Genomic DNA, 20,220 nt, shown 5'->3' with positions numbered 1-20,220 from the left:
TGGTAATGTTCCACTTTAAATGTTGCCAAAAAATTGGCAACTTTTGCTGCCACAAATTCAGGCATTTGAGGCAGCAACAATCGCAAGAAAGGTGAGCAGTGTGTACCTCATCGTAGACACTCTCGATCTCGTTGAGGAGGCTTTTGGAGCGCAGGGCCTTCATGTCGTTCTGTTTGAAGTTGACTCCTTGGTGGTCCAGGGACTTGAGGTAGGCCTTCTCATACTGCTCCCTCCAGATCTTGTTAAATCCCTGCTGGGCCTCTCTCCATTCCTCTTCCTTGGCCTTCAACCTGCGTGGTAACAACAACGTTCATTTTCAAAATTTAACTGCAGCGGAGGAGAGTCCCTCACAGTTTCAGCGTCTATGTAGACTCAAATAGGTGTTTGGAGTGTGACAATTGAAAAGTTAGTAATTTAACAATATATTGTGGGTGTTGTTAAGGCCACTGTTTCCTGTACAATTACATTAAGCACATTCTGTATGCCCAAGCTCACAGACACATTGTACATTATATACATTATAATCATCATTACTAATAATTATAATACAGTATAACATAATGAGACTGTTGAGGTCTGCTGCTGTAGCTGGTGGATACAACTCCGAACAGTAGATAACTATACTTAACACTCTTCATTTGCACCAGCTCAGCCAGAGAATAAAAAAGGTAGCAAACAATTTTCCCTCAAATTTTTTATATAGCTCGGTTGGTAGAGTGGCCGTGCCAGCAACTTGAGGGTTGCAGGTTCGATTCCCGCTTGTGCCATCCTAGTCACTGCCGTTGTGTCCTTGGGCAAGACACTTTACCCACCTGCTCCCAGTGCCACCCACACTGGTTTAAATGTAAATTAGATATTGGGTTTCACTATGTAAAGCGCTTTGAGTCACTAGAGAAAAGCGCTATATAAATATAATTCACTAATTCACTTATATGTGTGAGCAAACGCCAAAACTCCTTAAACATTCAGTGGCGCACATGTGAGCGACGGCAGACATGCACACTGTTATGCGCTTATCTTTTTAATCGATTTTGTGCGCGGCCTAGATTTGCCGTGAGCAGAGGACGCGTGAGCAGTGTGCAATTGCGCAGGCGCGTACCTTAGAAGGAACGTTGGTAGAAAATAAGATCAGTGTTGGCAAGTTAACGATATTTAACGACGGCGTGGCGCAGTGGAAGAGTGGCCGTGCGCAACCCGAGCGTCCCTGGTTCAATTCCCACCTAGTACCAACCTCGTCACGTCCGTTGTGTCCTGAGCAAGACACTTCACCCTTGCTCCTGATGGGTACTGGTTGGCGCCTTGCATGGCAGCTCCCTCCATCAGTGTGTGAATGTGTGTGTGAATGGGTAAATGTGGAAGTAGTGTCAAAGCGCTTTGAGTACCTTGAAGGTAGAAAAGCGCTATACAAGTACAACCCATTTATTTATTATTATTTTAAGTATTCAGACCCCTCTATGTTCTCTTTTGCAAAGAAGCGACTCGCAACAAACCTTTTCTCGTCTCGTTATTTAATGAGCACTGGATGCTACTTTAGAGGATCAGTTCCTTCGCAAGTCGTTCAAAAAACTGGCTTGTTATTATAGTTCTTTTCATCAAGGAAGGAATGGTAGGAACTATGAGATAAGATGTGGATCACAATAGGTAAGATTTACACATATATTACAGTATTGATGGGAATTACTCTTTTCTGAATTATTTGTTATGTTGTTGCGTGTATGTGTATCGCAAAGGCACAAAAATTTTGGTTCACCTTCTCATTCAATGTTTTCTTTATTTTCATGACTATTTACATTGTAGATTGTCACATCAGAACTGTGAATGAACACATGAGGAATTATGTACTTCATAAAAACAGGTAAAATAACTGAAAATATGTTTTATATTCTAGTTTTTTCAAAATAGCCACCTTTTGCTCTGATTACTGCATTGCACACTTTTGGTATTCTCTCCATAAGCTGAAAGGGTTTTCATTTCAGAGGTATTACAGCTTTGATGCCTTCAGTGACAATCTACAATGTAAATAGTCATGAAAATAAAGAAATAAGATTGAAATGAGCTGTGTCCAAACTTTTGGTCTGTATTGTGTGTATATAAATATATATAAACACACATTTTAAAAAAGTAAATACAAATGACAAATGCTGCTGTTTCCTTTGACTATTTTTAGTTTTTAACTGTCAACGCTGGATCTGCATGTGTAAAATAAATTAAAAAAAACACTCCCTTTTTTTTACTCATCCTTCCACAGCGTTTACCTTTTTCCCACCTTGTGGCGACCCATCAACGTTCCTGTTCTGCAACCCTGTACACTGTTTGTTTGTCTCATCTTGAACGTGTTTGTGCTGAAAACAAAGTTTTGTTGTACTTGTGCAATGACAATAAAGTCCTATCCTATCCTAAACAGACATGAATCGGTTCTCATCCTTCAATTAAAAGCCATTCCAATTCCATTCCCCATTCATCTCAGTGACATAAAAAAATTCACTTGCCGTTCCCAACTTCATGTTTTTTGCTTACTTTTTCCCCGTCTCGTGTCTACTTGCGTCATGGCCAATTATGCAAATGAGATGGTGCCATCTTTAAGCAGTGACGACTAAAGCGCTCCAACCTCTTGAGGACCACAGGCACCGCCGTGGCAGGACTCCTCTTCAGCCCCTCAATGATCTCAGGGGCCTTGTCTCCATAGATCCGGTAGACGGCCCGGCGCTGGATGACCTCGGAGGTGCCGCCCAGGCAGTCGTCCAATCGGAAGCGGTCCTGGTCCTCGGGCGAAAGCCGCGACAGCTTCTTCTGGACGCTCTCCAGCACTCGGATGGTGGCGAGGTTGGTCTCCAAGACCACGTCCAACTAGGAGACAGGCGGTGATAGACAAGCTCTTAAAACAACACACTCTCATTCATCCAGGTCATGAATCTATTGCAAGTGGACTACATGCTCACAGACAAACACGACAGCTTTAGACAACAAACTGTTTGCCTTTAGCGCAGTGATCGGTACCTCAAATCTCTCATCCTCACAGCGGTGGAGCTGCTCCTCATAGGGAGTCTTCTTGGAGCTGACAAAGGTGGAGTCCTCCGACCAGGACGGGAACGACACCCATGTGTCATTTAACACCTAATGATTGGTGACAGTTGACAGTTGACAGAGAGTTGCTTCTTGAAGTAATTAGTTCCAGTGGTAAGTAGACACACCTCCTTGCACAAGGCGGTGCGGCCGCTGCATTTGGGCTGCTGGTAGGTCTTTGGGAGCGCTCTGTAGCTGGAACCCAAGCGTTTGCAGGAGGCATAGTCCACCTCTCTGCCTCCGCCTCCTTCCATGTAGCGATCCGACAGCCCCGACACAGCATGAGAGAGCTCTTTGTCTCCCAGAAAGGACTTGAACTGCGTGTACACTTCAGGAAACTTCCTGGAAGGAATTTGCATTCAATCATGAGTGACAGAATCATTACTCCTTAAGAGAATGTTTGATTTTTTTTTTTTATTTGCGGGCATGTTCTCCTATTTCTCTCAGTTGAGCGGGCAGTGAAGCGTGCTACAAATTAGTGTCATACATTGCTTTCTACTGTAAGCCAGTAAGCAGTAACCGATACGATCGAGGAATTCGACACAGCAGATTTGACAAGAACTGACAAATGTAAGAAACTCCAGCTGTGAACCTCACATGACTCGATTCTTGGGAGTAACAATTTGATTCAGAAACAATTCTCCACTTAAAACTATTCTAAATTCAAAATCCTTTTTCATAACGTTGGGTGCCAGTTTTATAATTTAACTACATTCCTCCTTAAAAATTGATGAACAGCTCGGATGAATTTCTATATTACTTAAATACAATTCTAGCCAAACATTTGATGAAGTCAAATACAAATAAGGCAACAAGAGAGGTAAGAATCCAACATTACTCTTTTCTAAAGTAAATGTGTACAGCAGATATGATCGTCTACATTAGTGTTTTTCAACCTTTTCTGAGGCACACCGCGATCAGAAAACATAAAAATGTTTAACTCAGCAGCAGTTATTGACAGTAAAAAAATCGTTGTCGCAATTGTTGGATATGACTTTAAAGCAGGGGCGCTCACACTTTTTCTGCAGGCGAGCTACTTTTCAATTGACCAAGTCGAGGAGATCTACCTCATTCCTATTTATAATTTATATTTATTTATTTATGAAAGAGACATTTTTGTTAACAAGTTAATGCTGTTTAATGATAATACAAGCATGTTTAACACACATAGATTCCTTTCTTTCATGAAGACAAGAATATAAGTTGGTGTATTTGATTCTGATGACTTGCATTGATTGAAATTAGACAGTGGTGCTGATAACGTCCGCATTTTCAAATGGAGGAGAAAAAAAGTCCTCCTTTCTGTGCAATACCACATGAAAGTGGTTGGATTTGGCATCTCATTTGTCCAACTTGCATACTCCTTTTTAAACACTTTGTTATGAGAGTAGCATATGTGTGTGGCCCTTTAATGTCTGGCAGCAGGTGAGTGACGTCAGTGAGTGTGCGGGTGGGCAAGCAAGTGAGAAAGCGGTCGCTGAGGGCGGGGGAGAAATACATTGTTATCAAACGCCGTAGCTTGCTAGCTTGTGCACACTAGCTTTCTGAGACTCTTATTTTGTTAGCACAGGCAGGAGGAAACAGGTCTTTTATGGTGAAGACAGGAACTGTGCAGTCGGTCTTTAGAGTTTTGACAGTAGGTACGGAGTCTCTAGAAATAAAATGTGTTTCTCTGCGTCCGCCCTGTTAGTGATTTTTTTCTTAAATATGAGCTCGCAGCAGCCAGCGTCATCTCACAAGATCCTCGGGTGCCGAGAATGTCAAACAACTGACGAAAGTGAAGTCTTGGTATGATTGATGATTGCTCATTTTTATGTATATTTTTTAATGCCTGGCTTGAGATCGACTGACACACCCTCCGAGATCGACCAGTCGATCGCGATCGACGTAATGGGCACCCCTGCTTTAAAGCATAACCAAGCATGCATCACTATAGCCCTTGTCTCAAAGTAGGCGTACTATCACCACCTGTCACATCACACTTATTTTGAGTTTTTTGGTGTTTCCCTTTGTGTAGTGTTTTACTTCTTGTATTGCGCACCTATTTTGGTGTTGATTGTCACGTACGGATGTACTTTGTGGACGCCGTCTGCTCCACAGTAAGTCTTTGCTTCCATCCAGCATTTTGTTTTTGTTTACTTTGCAGCCAGTTCAGTTTTAGTTTCGTTTTGCATAGCCACCCCTAAGCTTCAATGCCTTTTCTCAGCGGCACTCAACTTTTGTTTATTCTTGGTTTAAGCATTAGACACTTGTTTACCTGCAGGCTGCCTCCCGCATAATGTGATCGCAACAAACCGTGTTCCCGACATCGACAAAGCAATTAGCTACCAGCTGCCACCTACTGATATGCAAAGCTCCAGACAGTACAGACACTAAACAACGGCACATTATTTGCGGATTAAAATGACTGGTTTGCATAAAATATTTTTAACCCAATTAGGTGAAATTACATAATGTCCCACGGCACACCAGACAACATCTCACGGCACACTAGTGTCACAGCACAGCGGTTGAAAAACACTGGTCTACATCAACACAATGATTTGTCTGAGTGGCTGGACAGGTCAGATCTAAAAAAAACAATAAATACAAATGTTTTATTTAGTTTCTTTTTATAACGCTTTTTTTTACTCAATCAGGAAATGTGATTTTGTTTTAAGAATAAGAGCTTGAGGTTGGAGCAACAGGCTTCTGTAGTTTGCGCGCACAGTGGGGGGTTGTGCTGCAGGAGCAGTACAAAGTTAGCGGTCAGTTTGGTGAATATATGCCTCTAAAAATAGAATAGAATAAAATAGAATGAGGTGGCGCCTTGTCCAGGGTGTACACTGCCTTCCGCCCGATTGTAGCTGAGATAGGCGCCAGCGCCCCCCGCGACCCCGAAAGGGAATAAGCGCTAGAAAATGGATGGATGGATGAAAATAGAATGGACTTTGTCATTAAATGTGCATATATATCGAGATTAAGGACTCCAATTTAAGGTGGGGTAGTGGAAAAAATGATGGGATAAAAAATAAATTACACAAGAAGTAATAAAGATAAAAAATGAGAATTTAAATAAACAGACTACTATCCAATAAAATAGGCAATACTGTACAATATACAAATTATTGTACAATATACCGAAAAAGACAAAAGTACCAGAGTAATAACAATTAGTGTCGAAAGAAGAAATACATTTGCTGTTTCATGTTCATTTTGTTCTGTTAAAATCTCATTTGATAGGTTTGAACAAGTCTGCGCTGCTAAGTTTCGTTAGCCTGTCAATGATATGGCCCATTGTAGGTTAGCATTAAGCTAGCGGCATTAGAGCCGCCCTTCATCTTGTGAAATTGCAATTTACATTTTAACAAACTGTATTGTTGGTTTAACATGTGGAAAACACTGCAAAGTAACAAAAATAAGAAAAAAAAAGATGATTGCTAAGCAAAATCCTGTTGTGGGTATAAACCAAATGAGCAAGCTAAGTTTATTAACAAGAGCAGGTATGACAAGAAAAAATACCCAGCTCAGTTTTTAAAACTGGGGATAAAAACTGCACTTAAGATTTCAAAGTTTAATTTTTGCTTACAAAAATTGAGTCGATTTTATTTTTGTTTGTTTGTTTACTTAGGATAATCCAAAATTATTGGCCTTCCAATTACAATTGTAAAATAACTAAGGCAAAAATAGTAATTGCATTTGCAAGGTTCACTTGCATTATCAATCAATCAATCAATGTTTACTTATATAGCCCTAAATCACCAGTGTCTCAAATGGCTGCATAAGCCACAACAACATCCTGGGCTCAGATCCCACATCAGGGGAAGAAAAAACTCAACCCAATGAGATGACGATGAGAAACCTTGGAGGGGACCGCCCCGCCCGGGCAACCGCTGGAATGGACGTCGAGTGGATCTAGCATAATATTGTGAGAGTCTAGTCCATAGTGGATCTAATATTTAGATGAATTAATCATAATCCTCATGCGGTTTAAAAAGAAAGAAAAAGAGCAAACTGTCTTTCTGTGTTTTTCTCACCATCTCTGGGCAACCGGTGCAATGGACTTCGAGTGGATCTACCATAATATTGTGAAAGTCCAGTCCATAGTGGATATAACATCATATTGTGAGAGTCTAGTCCATAGTGGATCTAACATACTAGTGACAGTCCAGTCCATAGTGGATCGAGCATAATAGCCCAGTCCATAGTGGATCTAGCATAATAGTGTGAGAGTCCAGTCCATAGTGGATCTAACATAATAGTGTGAGAGTCCAGTCCATAGTGGATCTAACATAATAGGGTGAGAGTCCAGTCCATAGTGGAGCTAACATAATAGTGTGAGAGTCCAGTCCATAGTGGATCTAACATAATAGGGTGAGAGTCCAGTCCATAGTGGATCTAACATAATAGTGTGAGAGTCCAGTCCATAGTGGATCTAACATAATAGTGTGAGAGTCCAGTCCATAGTGGATCTAACATAATAGTGTGAGAGTCCAGTCCATAGTGGATCTAACATAATAGTGTGAGAGTCCAGTCCATAGTGGATCTAACATAATAGTGTGAGAGTCCAGTTCGTAGTGGATCTAACAAAATAGCGAGAGTCCAGTCCATAGTGGATCTAACATAATAGTGTGAGAGTCCAGTCCATAGTGGATCTAACATAATAGTGTGAGAGTCCAGTCCATAGTGGATCTAACATAATAGTGTGAGAGTCCAGTGGATCTAACATAATAGTGTGAGAGTCCAGTCCATAGTGGATCTAACATAATAGTGTGAGAGTCCAGTCCATAGTGGATCTAACATAATAGTGTGAGAGTCCAGTCCATAGTGGATCTAACATAATAGTGAGGGTCCAGTCCACAGTGGATCTAACATAATATATAATCATTATGCATTGTGACTACATGAGTGCTTAAACGGGTCATAATATGATTGCGTCTACATTGAAAACTCTTCTTGTGATCCACATAACATGTCATGGTGGTTTGGTCCAAATATTGCATACATCACTAAATACAATTTTCACATATGAAATACAAATGTGTTGAGGTAAATTGGAGGATGCATTGCCACCTGGATACATTTTGTGCTTTTAGATGGGTAAATCAATGTACTGTAATATGAGCTATATAAGTTGTGTTTTATAGGTGGCAAAGCATATAATAACTCATTGTCTGTCTTGTCAGTTTGCGTACAGTAAATGCCAGAGGGCGAAGTGTTCCCAAAAGTCACCAGGTTCTGGCTTCCCCTTGGCAATATTGCTAGCCAGGACTCCAGCTAAATTTGAGTTGTGGGAGGAACTGCTTTGTTTACGGAGGAGACAGCAGCTCCTGATAGAAAGCACACTTCCTGTCCCCACTTTAAAAAAGGGAACATCACTTGCTTTTGGAATTTTGTATATCTTTCACAATCCTTATGTAAGAGAATAACAAATATGTTTATCTTTTATAATGCATTTTAAATTGTAAATAAAGTTTGGGTTTCAATGGAAGTGCACTATTCTGCCCATCAAGCCCTCTAGAGTGGTTCTCAAATGGGGATATGCGTACCCCTGGGTTTACTTGAAGGTATGCCAAGGGGTACGTGAGATTTTTTTTAAATATTCTAAAAATAGCCACAATTTAAAAATCCTTTATGAATATATTTATTGAATAATACTTCAACAAAATATGAATGTAAGTTCATAAACTGTGAAAAGAAATGCAACAATGCAATATTCAGTGTTGACAGCTAGTTTTTTTGTGGACATGTTCCATTAATATTGGTGTTAAAGATTTCATTTTAGTGAAGAAATGTTTAGAATTAAGTTCATGAATCCAAATGGATCTCTATAACAATCCCAAAAAAGGGCACTTTAAGTTGATGATTACTTCTATGTGTAGAAATCTTTATTTATAATTGAATTACTTGTTTATTTTTCAACAAGTTTTTTTAGTTATTTTTATATCTTTTTTTCCAAATAGTTCAAGAAAGACCACTACAAATGAGCAATATTTTACACTGTTATAAAATTGAATAAATCAGAAAGCCGCGTCCGCCCGATTGTGAATTATATTTATATAGCGCTTTTCTCAAGTGACTCAAAGCGCTTTACATAGTGACACCCAATATCTAAGTTACATTTAAACCAGTGTGGGTGGCACTGGGAGCAGGTGGGTAAAGTGTCTTGCCCAAGGACACAACGGCAGTAACTAGAATGGCACAAGCGGGAATCGAACCTGCAACCCTCAAGTTGCTGGCACGGCCACTCTACCAACCGAGCTATGCCGCCTGGATTGTAGTGGAGATAGGCAACAGCGCCCCCCCCCCCCCGCGACCCCAATAGGGAATAAGGATGGATGGATGGATGGAAACTGATGACATAGTGCTGTATTTTACTTCTTTATCTCTTTTTTTTCAACTAAAAATGCTTGGCTCTGATTAAGGGGTACTTGAATTAAAATAATGTTCACAGGGGGTACATCACTGAAAAAAGGTTGAGAACCACTGCTCTAGAGAAAAGACATCCGAAACCCAGCAATAATACTCCATTTATATCTACTGACCTGAATATTAACCAAGTCAAAAATGACGATATTGTTCTAAGCGGCCGTGTCAGCAACTTGAGGGTTGCTGGTTCGATCCCCAGCTCCCGCCATCCTAGTCACATCCATGTGTCCTTGAGCAATACACTTCACCCTTGCTCCTGATGGGTGGTGGTTAGGGCCTTGCATACTGTCTGAATGTATGTATGAATGGGTGAATGTGGAAATAATGTCAAAGCACTTCTAGTACCTTGAAGGTAGAAAAACACTACACAAGTCTGATCCGTTTGCCATTTAACGCAAACCAAACTATTTTTAGCGATGCTGTGATCACAGAGCGCTAACTACTGTAGCTTGTGCTGCTATATTGACGTATAGAGCCGTTGAGCTGCTGCATCGCCTCTGAGCGGGTGAAACTTAATACTAGATTATAAATTGTGGCTCTCACCTGGATAGTAGAAGCTTGTGGAAATAAACCGAGAAGTTTGTCAACCCTGACATTAAACATGGACCCAGAGATGGTGAGAAAAACACAGAAAGACAGCTTGCTCTTCTTCTTTCTTTTTAAACCGCATGAGGATTATGATTAGTTCATCTAAATATTAGATCCTCTATGGACTAGAATCTCACAATATTATGCTAGATCCACTCAACGACCATTGCAGCAGTCGCCCGGGCGGTGGGGTGGGTTTCTCATTGTCCCATTGGGTTGAGTTTTTCCTTGCCCTGATGTGGGATCTGAGCCGAGGATGTCGTTGTGGCTTGTGCAGCCCTTTGAGACACTCGTGATTTAGGGCTATATAAGTAAACATTGATTGATAGATTGAAATGGGAAGATACAAACATCCCATCAGTCGGCATCTCAATGAGAGCAGACATTGTAAAGTAAGTGACTGTAAAGTAATGTTCACTGTATTTCTTGTATAGCACTTCAGAATACTTCTGCATGGTGCTTAGAGTTTCACTAAAGCTGCATCTGTTTATCACACAGCTTTTATTACTTGCAGCTTATCCTTCATAAAATTGGGATCAAAAATATAAAGTACTCAATTATTTGTTTGTCCCAAAGTAGTCTTTGTTGCCTCTCAAGAGGTCTGCTTGAGTAATAGTGTTGTTGAAGGAAAAGCGAACGCTGTAATGCATCTATGCTTAAAATGAGCAAAATATGTAAATATTACATGTTAATGTGCCTGTTACTACATTACATATGTACTTACAGCATGAATATAAAACATTGAAGGACATTTTTAAGAGTGCAATATAGTGTATCCCATGGGCTCTATCGTTAGCTGACTTTTGCTTGTGATTATTTACGAGCTTGAATGCATTAAAAATAGGAAAGATGTGTTCTTGTCTCTCATAAGGATTGTGAATGATAGGCAAGAAAAAAAAAAAAAAAAGTCAAGTTCCCCTTCAAATGTGTATCGCCTGGGGAATGCGTACCGGACTGAAAAATGTCAATGAAAATACATTTACCGTGACGCCCACAGACAATAAAAATCAGAGTGGATGCCAGCTAAATTCTGTTTTCTAGGGGAGTATGTCAACGAGCAACACATAAAAATAACAACAATAATTTGCCAATCGCGACTTACCCCAGGAAAGGCGTGACCAGCTGGAGCAGCTCAGCTCCCGACACCACCTCCTGGTTGAACAAGGCAATGCAGCGCAGGAAGTTCTCGTACACTTCCTGGCTTTTAAACAGGCGGCGAACCTGAATGACAAATCACATCCCCACTTAAACACAAAAAAAAAACAAGTGCAATATCATCCCTGGAAGTTCCAAGACTGCTCACCTTGTCAAAGAAGGAGAATTCTCGTAAGACTCCGTGTTTGCCGACTGACGCGATCGACTGATCTTTGGTACAGGAATACTTCATCTTTTTCTTCAGGGAGAAGACAGCAAACATGTTGACTTAGTGTGAAGTACACCCGTGCAGTATATTGATGCATCACTAAAGATCCTGCAGTACCTTGAGAAGTGGGGACATGTGGGGCAGTAGTATGGGTCTGGGCCTCTTCTTGTTCTGCTTGCTAATCACGTCGTCGTCGTCTGGTCTTTTCAGCTGGTCTTTCGCCCCCGTCAGCGAGTTCCCGGTGAACTATTGATAACGCATTTCAATTAACGTGGAAAAATTCAAACAATTGCAACCCGTTTTGAACGTTATCAGAGTGACATTTTACAGCAGAGAGTCGGGATTCTACGCTAAAGTCGTTATAGTTTTACTGACCAGCGATCTCTTTGCGTCGGGTAAGAATTGGCCAAACTCGGCCAGCAGGTCCTCTTGTCCCTTGAAAAGACTGGCAACTTTTGAAAAGACCTCATCTTCAGTCATCCCGCTGGTACCTCGACTACCTCGGCTCTCCTTCACCTCCAGCTGCTCCTTCTGAGAGGCGGGAACATGAGTCACGGCCAAGGCCTGACCATAAATGGCATCTTAAATGACAGCTCTTTAGCGGAGCAATACCTGATATGTATGAAGAATTTCCAGGAAGGCTCTGTAGATCTCTGGGTGGTCCAGGAAGCGGTTTTTGATCTTGTTCACATAGCTGATGGCACTGTCAAACTCCACCGGGCTGGTCTCTGAGGCGGGCGGGGACACGGATGAGGTGGCGGCCGGATTCTGACTCTCTCTGCTTGCCAAGGGAAGGGACAGTCTGCTGGGATTTTCCGGCGGTCCGACCGAAGAAGAGGCTGAGGACGATAATGACTCTGAGGAGGCCGCCTTGACGTCGCTTGTTTGGGCGGGTCCAGCTTCGGAGTTGGTGGCGGACGCACTACCCGAGGTCGATGTCACCGCGGAGGGGGGGGTGACGCTTTTTCCCTGTTGCCCGGGTGACACCTAAAGAAGAAGGATTGATTAGATTCATATGCATAGATAACCATTATTTAGGCACTCATTCATTGGTGGTGGTAAGCTGCATTTGTTTCCACCGGGGCTGTCGTTTTGTGCATTCACATTATACAACAGCACAAGTGGCACTGGAAGTGTCTCGCACAAGGGCACAACTGAAGTGACTAGGATGGTGGAAACTGGATTTGTACCATGAACTACGGCTAGGCGATATACCGATATACACGAAATATTCTCTGTGTGATATAGAAAATGACTATATCGTATTATTCGAGTATACGTTCTCACGCAGTAGCTTTTAGCTGCTTACACTACAGGCTCTTCTCACTCTTTCTTGTCTCTCCTTCTCACAGACAAGCAGGCGCACCTTCTTACACCCGTCACATACGTATACGCCCTCGCCCAGCAGAGAGGTAGCAGACTGGGTAACGTTAGCAGTGATGCTAACGTAGCCGTACGAGAAAGAAGGTGCGGATCTGGTAACAAATGAAGGAAGACTTAATTCCCAATAAAAACAGCAGGGGGTCCATTGTCTAGCGGTGGTTCGGCTTCAAGTGGGAATATGTCAAACAGACAACCGTAATTTTTCAAGTGTGGGGGGAAAAAGCGTTGCTATAAAAACTAGCATTACTGCTAATATGTAGCATCATTTGAAAAGTCACTCGCTAGAGAATGAAGAGAATTTCATAACCGTAGTAACATACCACATATGGAAGGACGAATACCATTTGATTTCCTATTATGCAGCTCATTTTTATTTGACACTTAAAATGTCTCTGACAATCTTGCACTTTCTGTTTTGGAAATGACATGAATGTTTGCGCCATTGCTTAATAACTTTAATATATATACTTTTGGTCAATTGACTTAGTTGTGATTTCCCTCTCTGCATGAAAGTTTAAAATGAGCATGTATTAATGCAGTATGAAGAAGAATGTTTTAATGTAGACACATAGAATCATCACACTGCTGTGATTATATGCATCAAGTAGGGGTGTAACGCTACGTGTATTTGTATCGAACCGTTTCGGTACGGGGGTTTCCGTTGGCACGCGGGCGTACCGGACAAGTTCGGAAGCAGAAGTCTTCACAAGCTGCTCTGCTTTCTGCCTTTGTCTCTGCCTCATTGTCCCGCCCACACAACCATCTGCTTGGTTACATACAAAGCCAATCAGCAGTGCGTATTCAGAGCGATGTAACAGCCAATATGCAGTGCGTATTCAGACTTCAGAACGATGTAGTCAATGCTTTAGCGTCGAGCAGATATTCGTCTAACAGGGGAGGAGCGGACTCTACCCAAATTATACTAAACACTTCCCAGTCACAACTATTACAAGCATCACTATGAGCCCGTTGACCTTCTAGAAACTTAAACTGCAGCTCAGCTCGCTCACAGTATAGGCTTGAGATGAAGGCTAATTAGCTTTTAGCGTAACGTTAGCTCATTTTTCTGTGTGTGTGTGTGCGTGCGTGCGTGTGCGTGTTTTAGGGGCAGCAAAGCCCTGTCTGTCTGTTATTTCATTGAACTCCATTGTGTTTAGGGATGAATAGTCTCTCCTATTGCAATTGTACTATTTTTCAGCTATAGTTAAATGAATCATTAGTAATGTAGCAGCCTAGTTTTGAATAGCAGGGTCCCTGCTATCACATGTTTATAAAAATACAACATTTACATAATAAAAGTCAACTACAGGCTTCCCAAATGCTGTAATAAATTAAGCATGATGAGTTGACATTAAACAGTTTCAATGGAAACTGTTTAATGTTAACCGTTTTTATGTAGAAGAAAGTTTTTTTCATTTTATTTAATCAAAGCAACAACTTGAGGCAGTTTAATGTGGATCAACGTGGGCAGAATTATTATAGTGTTCCCAATGTTAAAAGGATAAAGCCCTTGTTTACAAATTTGGTAAATAAGTAACCAAAACATTTATATTTTGTTGATTTCTTACTGTACTGAAAATGAACCGAACCGTGACCTCTAAACCGAGGTAGGTACCGAACCAAAATTTTTGTGTACCGTTACATCCCTAGCATCAAGTGTTCATTCAAGGCCAAGGCAAAATATCGTAATATATATCTTATATCGCGATATGGCCTAAAAATATTGAGATATTAAAAGAGGCCATATCGCCCAGCCCTACCAGTTTTTGGACGACGGCTCTACCATCTGAGCCAGGTCGGCCCACACTAGATGACTAATAAGAGGCTTAGCGGTGCATTGAATGTTGAAGCAATCTTTGACAAAGTACCATTTTAGTCCTTTTAATATTCAAATTAGTTAGCCATTATTGACGATCTTATAGGGCTGGGCAATATGGCTGAAAACTGTATCACGATACAAGTGTTTTGTATCGGTCAATAAACATAATTATTGATATTTTTATCACTTATCTAAAATAGGGGCCAGGGGAAAAAATATTAAATTATTTTTATTTCAAATGTAACCTTTCTCTGATTATAAATCACCTCAGAAAACAAGGCAGAAAGGAAAGGAAATGTCAACACAAGCATGGAAAACACTCAATGTAAACAAAATTGTAAAATGAGATTGGACACTTGACAATAAGCTCTTAAAGTGAAAGTGCAAAAATTAGGAAATGTAAAATGTAAAAGAGAAACCTGACAAAAACTATTTTCTGCAGATTCACGGCTGTGCTCTAAAGGGTGAGTGTGGCTAATGTGGTGTGGTATTACCGGGAAAAAATCCCCAAAACTGCTTTACTGTCAAAATGACTTTTTTTTCCCTCTCACATATTTTTCATTTTGCCTTTCTCTTCTCACTCCATGCAAAGAATCAACCGCAAGACAAGACGGCGCAATTAAACTTGATAGTTGATACGATTACCTGATTGGCTATTAGTGTGCCACACCCACTGATCAATGATCACTTCCTGCGTTACGTAGCATCCAGAGAACGTGTGCCGTAGTTCATTTAACCAACATTGCTTCAAAACTTCTTTCTTTCTGCAAATTTTTTTTTTTAAATTATAAAAACGCATTTTTATTGATCGTACGTGATGGTGTGACTAAAGCATTTAGGAGTGGGACCATCAGGACTAGCTGTAGTGTGCTTAATTAACCACCAGGTAGCAACTGTGAGCAGATAATACTGTATCACCTCTATCTCTTTGGAACTTATGAGGTTGGTAGTGCATTCTTCACTCACGCTTAATATGGGAGATAAGGCAAACGCTGACCTAGACCCACTGTGTAATCATTAGAAGGACTCAAACAAGCCGTGTACCGGAACTAAGGCTGCAAATCTGCACTCATCGGTTTTTGAGTATTAACATTTGAGCCATGCGGTTTTGTTTTGGCGCCATTATCGCCAAAAAAGCCACTTTGCAGCACCAAAAGCCAATCTAGCTGGTGAACATTAAGCCGCCAAGGTACCGCGGAAGTCCTTTACGAGTTGATAGAGACCACAAAGAACTGCCAGGGAGATAGAGAGAAAGAGAGAGAGAAAAATGCTATATGACGAGTAGCTGCAGAACTTTCTGGCGAGTGTAAAAGCAAATATTTGCTCAAACAAATGGACAAATCAACGCGTGTTCATGTCTGCGTGTGTGTGTGTGTGTGTGTGTGTGTGTGTGTGTGTGTGTGTCGGCGTGTGTTTGCACTGCTTCCACAAAGCGCATTTGAATTATTTACCTTTGGAAAGAACAAATCTGATGTGAATTACAACCAAATCAGTAGAAGAATGAACAATACCAAAGGAAGCTTCCTCCTGTTGTTGGCGGGAGTATTGTTTACTCAACTGCAAAGAGCAGCGGGTGTCTAATAGGAGGGGTTGCCTTTAGCAATGATTGTAATTCATTTGTCATTATTCCAAAAGTCAAGACAAAACGTCACGGGATGGCATCTTTCCACTATTGTGGCCACCAAGGTGGTCGCCGGAGGACCTCCGGGCTGCAGGAACGTTCATGTCTTCGACCGATGTGTTTTTTTTCAGTGCCGAATTATAAGGCACACGCCAATGAGGGGGTCTAATCAGGTGTTGTTGTATTTTTTTTTACAAAGTTCGCACCGGATTATGAGGCGCATTAAAGGGGTCATATTATGATTTTTTTCTAAATGTAAAACACTATCTTGTGGTCTACATAACATGTAATGGTGGTTCTTTGCTCAAAATGTTGCATAGATGATGTTTTACACATCATCTTCAAGTCGCTTTCTGACAGTTTCTTCAGGATGCACCGTTTTGTGGGCGGTCTTGTTTATGTGCCTCCACTTGGACAGCGTCTTCTCCCCGTCATCTTTGTTGTAGCGGTGTAGCGTGCAAGGACGGGAGTGGGAGAAATGTCAAAAGATGGCGCAAACTGTTTTAATGACATTCACATTTTACTTCAATAAATAACGGAGCAGTATCTCCTCATTGTGGCTCACTAGTGCAACAACAACACCCGAAATGTGTCCCGTGAAAAGCCCTCCCACCGGAACTCTAATAACTAAAGTTCCTTGGGTGAGTAATGTAAACGCACTACTCCCTTTTAGTGCTTTCATGGCGAGTTTACTGACAGATATAAGTGAGAACTTTACACTACTTTATACTAGAAATGGCAACAGTGGAGGATGAATGTCACATAAGAAGATAGAGAAAAAAAAAGAAGCTTATCGACTACGTGTCGGCACGTACTACAAAGGTGGACGGGTAAAATTTTTCAGGACATATGCAGATCCCACATACTGATCACCAGGTACCAGGAAGTAAGAGAAGTTGCCTTTGCATAATATTGCAAAATAAAAAGCCAGATAATTGCTTACCTTAAACACACACCATAATAATACCCCTATGTTGAAGCACAGTACAATCCCTCAAGCGGTGCGGCTTCGTAGCTTACCAAAGTCCTACTAAAACATTTTGAGAGAATTTTGAGCGCCGTGTGTAATGTTCTATATTTTCAATGGAACATGGAACATTTTGGTTTTGTTTACTTGAGTCATATTGCAACAACGCCGGAAATGTGTCCCGTGAAAAAACGTCCTACCGGAACTCTCTAGTAACTAAAGGGTAAATTATGTAAACCCACTACACAGGTAGTTTTTAGCACTTCCATAGAGAGATAAATGTTAGAACTTTATACTACTTTATATGAGAAATGGCAACGGCCGAGTCTCATAACAAGAAGATAGTGAAAAAGAAGAAGCTTATTGACTACGTTATCGTCACTGCCTACAGTGGCGGACATGCGCAAATTTTCATGGCTTATGCAGATCTTAAAGGGGAACATTATCACCAGACCTATGTAAGCGTCAATATATACCTTGATGGTGCAAAAAGACCATCTATTTTTTTAACCGATTTCCGAACTCTAAATGGGTGAATTTTGGCGAATTAAACGCCTTTCTGTTTATCGCGCTGGAAGCGATGACGTCAGAATGTGACGTCGCCGAGGTAACACACCCACCCTTTTCATTTTCAACACATTACAAACACCGGGTCTCAGCTCTGTTATTTTCCGGTTTTTTGACTATTTTTTGGAACCTTGGAGACATCATGCCTCGACGGTGTGTTGTCGGAGGGTGTAACAACACTAACCGGGAGGGATTCAAGTTGCACCACTGGCAAGAAATCTGCCGCCAGACCCCCATTGAATGTGCTGGAGTTTCTCCACATTTTACCGGCGATGCTAAAGCAGACATACCACAGAGATGTATGGATAACCTGCAGATGCATTTGCAACGATAGTCAACGAAATCACAAAGGTGAGTTTTGTTGATGTTGACTGCCAGCTAATCGATGCTAACATGCTATTTACCGGCGGTGCTAAAGCAGACATGGCACAGAGATGTATGGATAACCTGTAGATGCATTTGCAACTATATTACGTTTCCTTCACCCACATTTAATGCGAAAAAAACACTTACCAATCGACGGATTTAAGTTGCTCCAGTGTCAAAAGATGCGAAAGTTCTGATCGTTTGGTCCGCACATTTTACCGGCGATGCTAACGCAGCTATTCGGGCATGCTATGGCTATGAATAGCGTCAATAGCTATTCGCTCAATAGCTTCAGTTTCTTCTTCAATATTTTCATACTCCAACCATCTGTTTAAATACATGCGTAATCTGTTGAATCGCTTAAGTCGCTGAAATCCGAGTTTGAATCCGAGCTACTGACACTATATCTTGCTGTGCTATTCCCATTGTTTGTTTACATTGGCAGCACTGTGTGACGTCACAGGGAAATGGCCAATGTCTTCGCAGACAGCGAAAATAAGGCACTTTAAAGCTTTATTTAGGGATATTCCGAGACCGGTAAAATAAAAAAAAAAAACTTCAAAAAAATACAACAAGCCACTGGGAACTGATTTTTATTGTTTTTAACCCTTTTGAAATTGTGATAATGTTCCCCTTTAAATACACATCAGCAGGTATCAGAAGGTAAGAAAAGTTGGTTTTGCATAACATTGTGAAACAAAACACCAGATAATATGTCTGCTAATGGGAGCCATTTTGCACCATAGTAATACACACACCATAGTAATACTTGTATGTCTGACTACGGTAGCCGTAACGGGCCGACAATCCATCAAGCGGTGCGACTTCAAAGTCGTACTAAAACATTTAGAAAAAATTTTGCGCACCGTATGTAATGTTCTTTATTTTAAATGGAACATTGAAAGTTTTGGTGTTGTTTACTGGCATCATATTGCAGTCTACACGTATCTCTTATGTGTGACCACGATCTACTGGTCACCCTTATTTCACCATGTACCAAATAAAATTGATTCGATGTCGGTAAGCACAACAATAACTATTCCGTACATTAGGCGCACCACCGGTTTATAAGGCGCACAAAATGAAAGGATTTTAAGTGCACCTTATGGTCTGAAAAATATAGTAGTAGTCAAGGAGGCCGATAATCGACATTTGGAGCTGATACTCATTTGCAGTAAATAATTTTTAAAAGGTGAATACCAGGGGTGCAACGGTTTTGTAGATACTGTGGTGTTTTGGTTTCAAAGTCTTCACAAGGATAACGTTATGCCTGTCGGTATTAAAAAAAAAACTTGGTTGGTAGTTTTTTCTGGCTAGGTCTGAAAACAAAATGCATCTCCCAGAATCTTCAGTGGCGCACCAAGGTGAGGGCGTGGGACGTCGTAAGCAAGAAGTGAGGTGTGTTCGTAGTCGACGAGAAGAATTGTTTTTTTGGACATTTGCTGAGAAATGTCATCAAAATCTATCCCCAACTATGTGAGTTATGTTGCTAAAAAACAGACAAACAGACCCAGATGAAAACGTATCCTCCTTGGCGGAGGTAAGAAAGTTTGCATTCTGCAAATCAATACTTTCGTTTCCAGCGTTTCCAAGGCGACAGAGAGCCAGTTGGTCACGTCGCACCGCACAGACGAAATCACCAAAATATGAGGAAACTGAAAAACTACTCAATAAATCCTCAATCCATCCATTTATTTATTTTCGCGGCCTCACAAACCATCGTCCGGAAAATATATTTGAAGCTAGCGAAGGCAAACATCAGTTTGTGAGGTATTTAAATGATTAAAAGTTAAACTGTTAGTTAACTTTTCTGAGAAACAGCATTGTCCAGACTGATAATCATGTCCACTGCGGAGGACACTGCTTGTCAGAGAGTAAAAGTGAACATTATTATTTTTATTTGCTAGAAACAGTGAAAGTCCAGGCAATATGTTGCACTTAAAATGCATGGTTGTAGGAATAAATATGATTAGAACATTCTAGCATTATGTTTGTGATCAATTACAATAAGTGCATTTATCATACACATTCCTGCCACTCCATTTTACACACTATTGCATTTTTAAGCTTTTTTG

At 40.9% G+C, this 20,220-nt stretch overlaps 1 protein-coding gene across 4 annotated transcripts in view; it reads right to left on the bottom strand.

Annotated features, from left to right (window-relative positions):
* sin3b (SIN3 transcription regulator family member B) overlaps positions 1-20,220 on the bottom strand; it is a 67,335-nt gene that overhangs the window by 30,979 nt on the left and 16,136 nt on the right. For all 4 annotated transcript variants that reach the window (XM_061883173.1, XM_061883174.1, XM_061883175.1 and 1 more), the window contains 9 exons: positions 12,035-12,409; positions 11,798-11,953; positions 11,540-11,668; positions 11,363-11,452; positions 11,162-11,280; positions 3,192-3,405; positions 2,998-3,114; positions 2,609-2,847; positions 107-290 (listed from right to left, as the gene is read on the bottom strand). In XM_061883173.1, the coding sequence (XP_061739157.1) occupies positions 107-290; positions 2,609-2,847; positions 2,998-3,114; positions 3,192-3,405; positions 11,162-11,280; positions 11,363-11,452; positions 11,540-11,668; positions 11,798-11,953; positions 12,035-12,409 (1,623 nt within the window). The remainder of the gene's footprint in view (positions 1-106; positions 291-2,608; positions 2,848-2,997; positions 3,115-3,191; positions 3,406-11,161; positions 11,281-11,362; positions 11,453-11,539; positions 11,669-11,797; positions 11,954-12,034; positions 12,410-20,220) is intronic.

Source organism: Nerophis ophidion, linkage group LG22 (assembly GCF_033978795.1).
Source record: "Nerophis ophidion isolate RoL-2023_Sa linkage group LG22, RoL_Noph_v1.0, whole genome shotgun sequence".
In the NCBI taxonomy this organism is placed as follows: domain Eukaryota; kingdom Metazoa; phylum Chordata; class Actinopteri; order Syngnathiformes; family Syngnathidae; genus Nerophis; species Nerophis ophidion.
The sequence above is the reverse complement of the archived record's forward strand: the minus strand, read 5'-3'. Positions and strand labels throughout refer to the sequence as shown.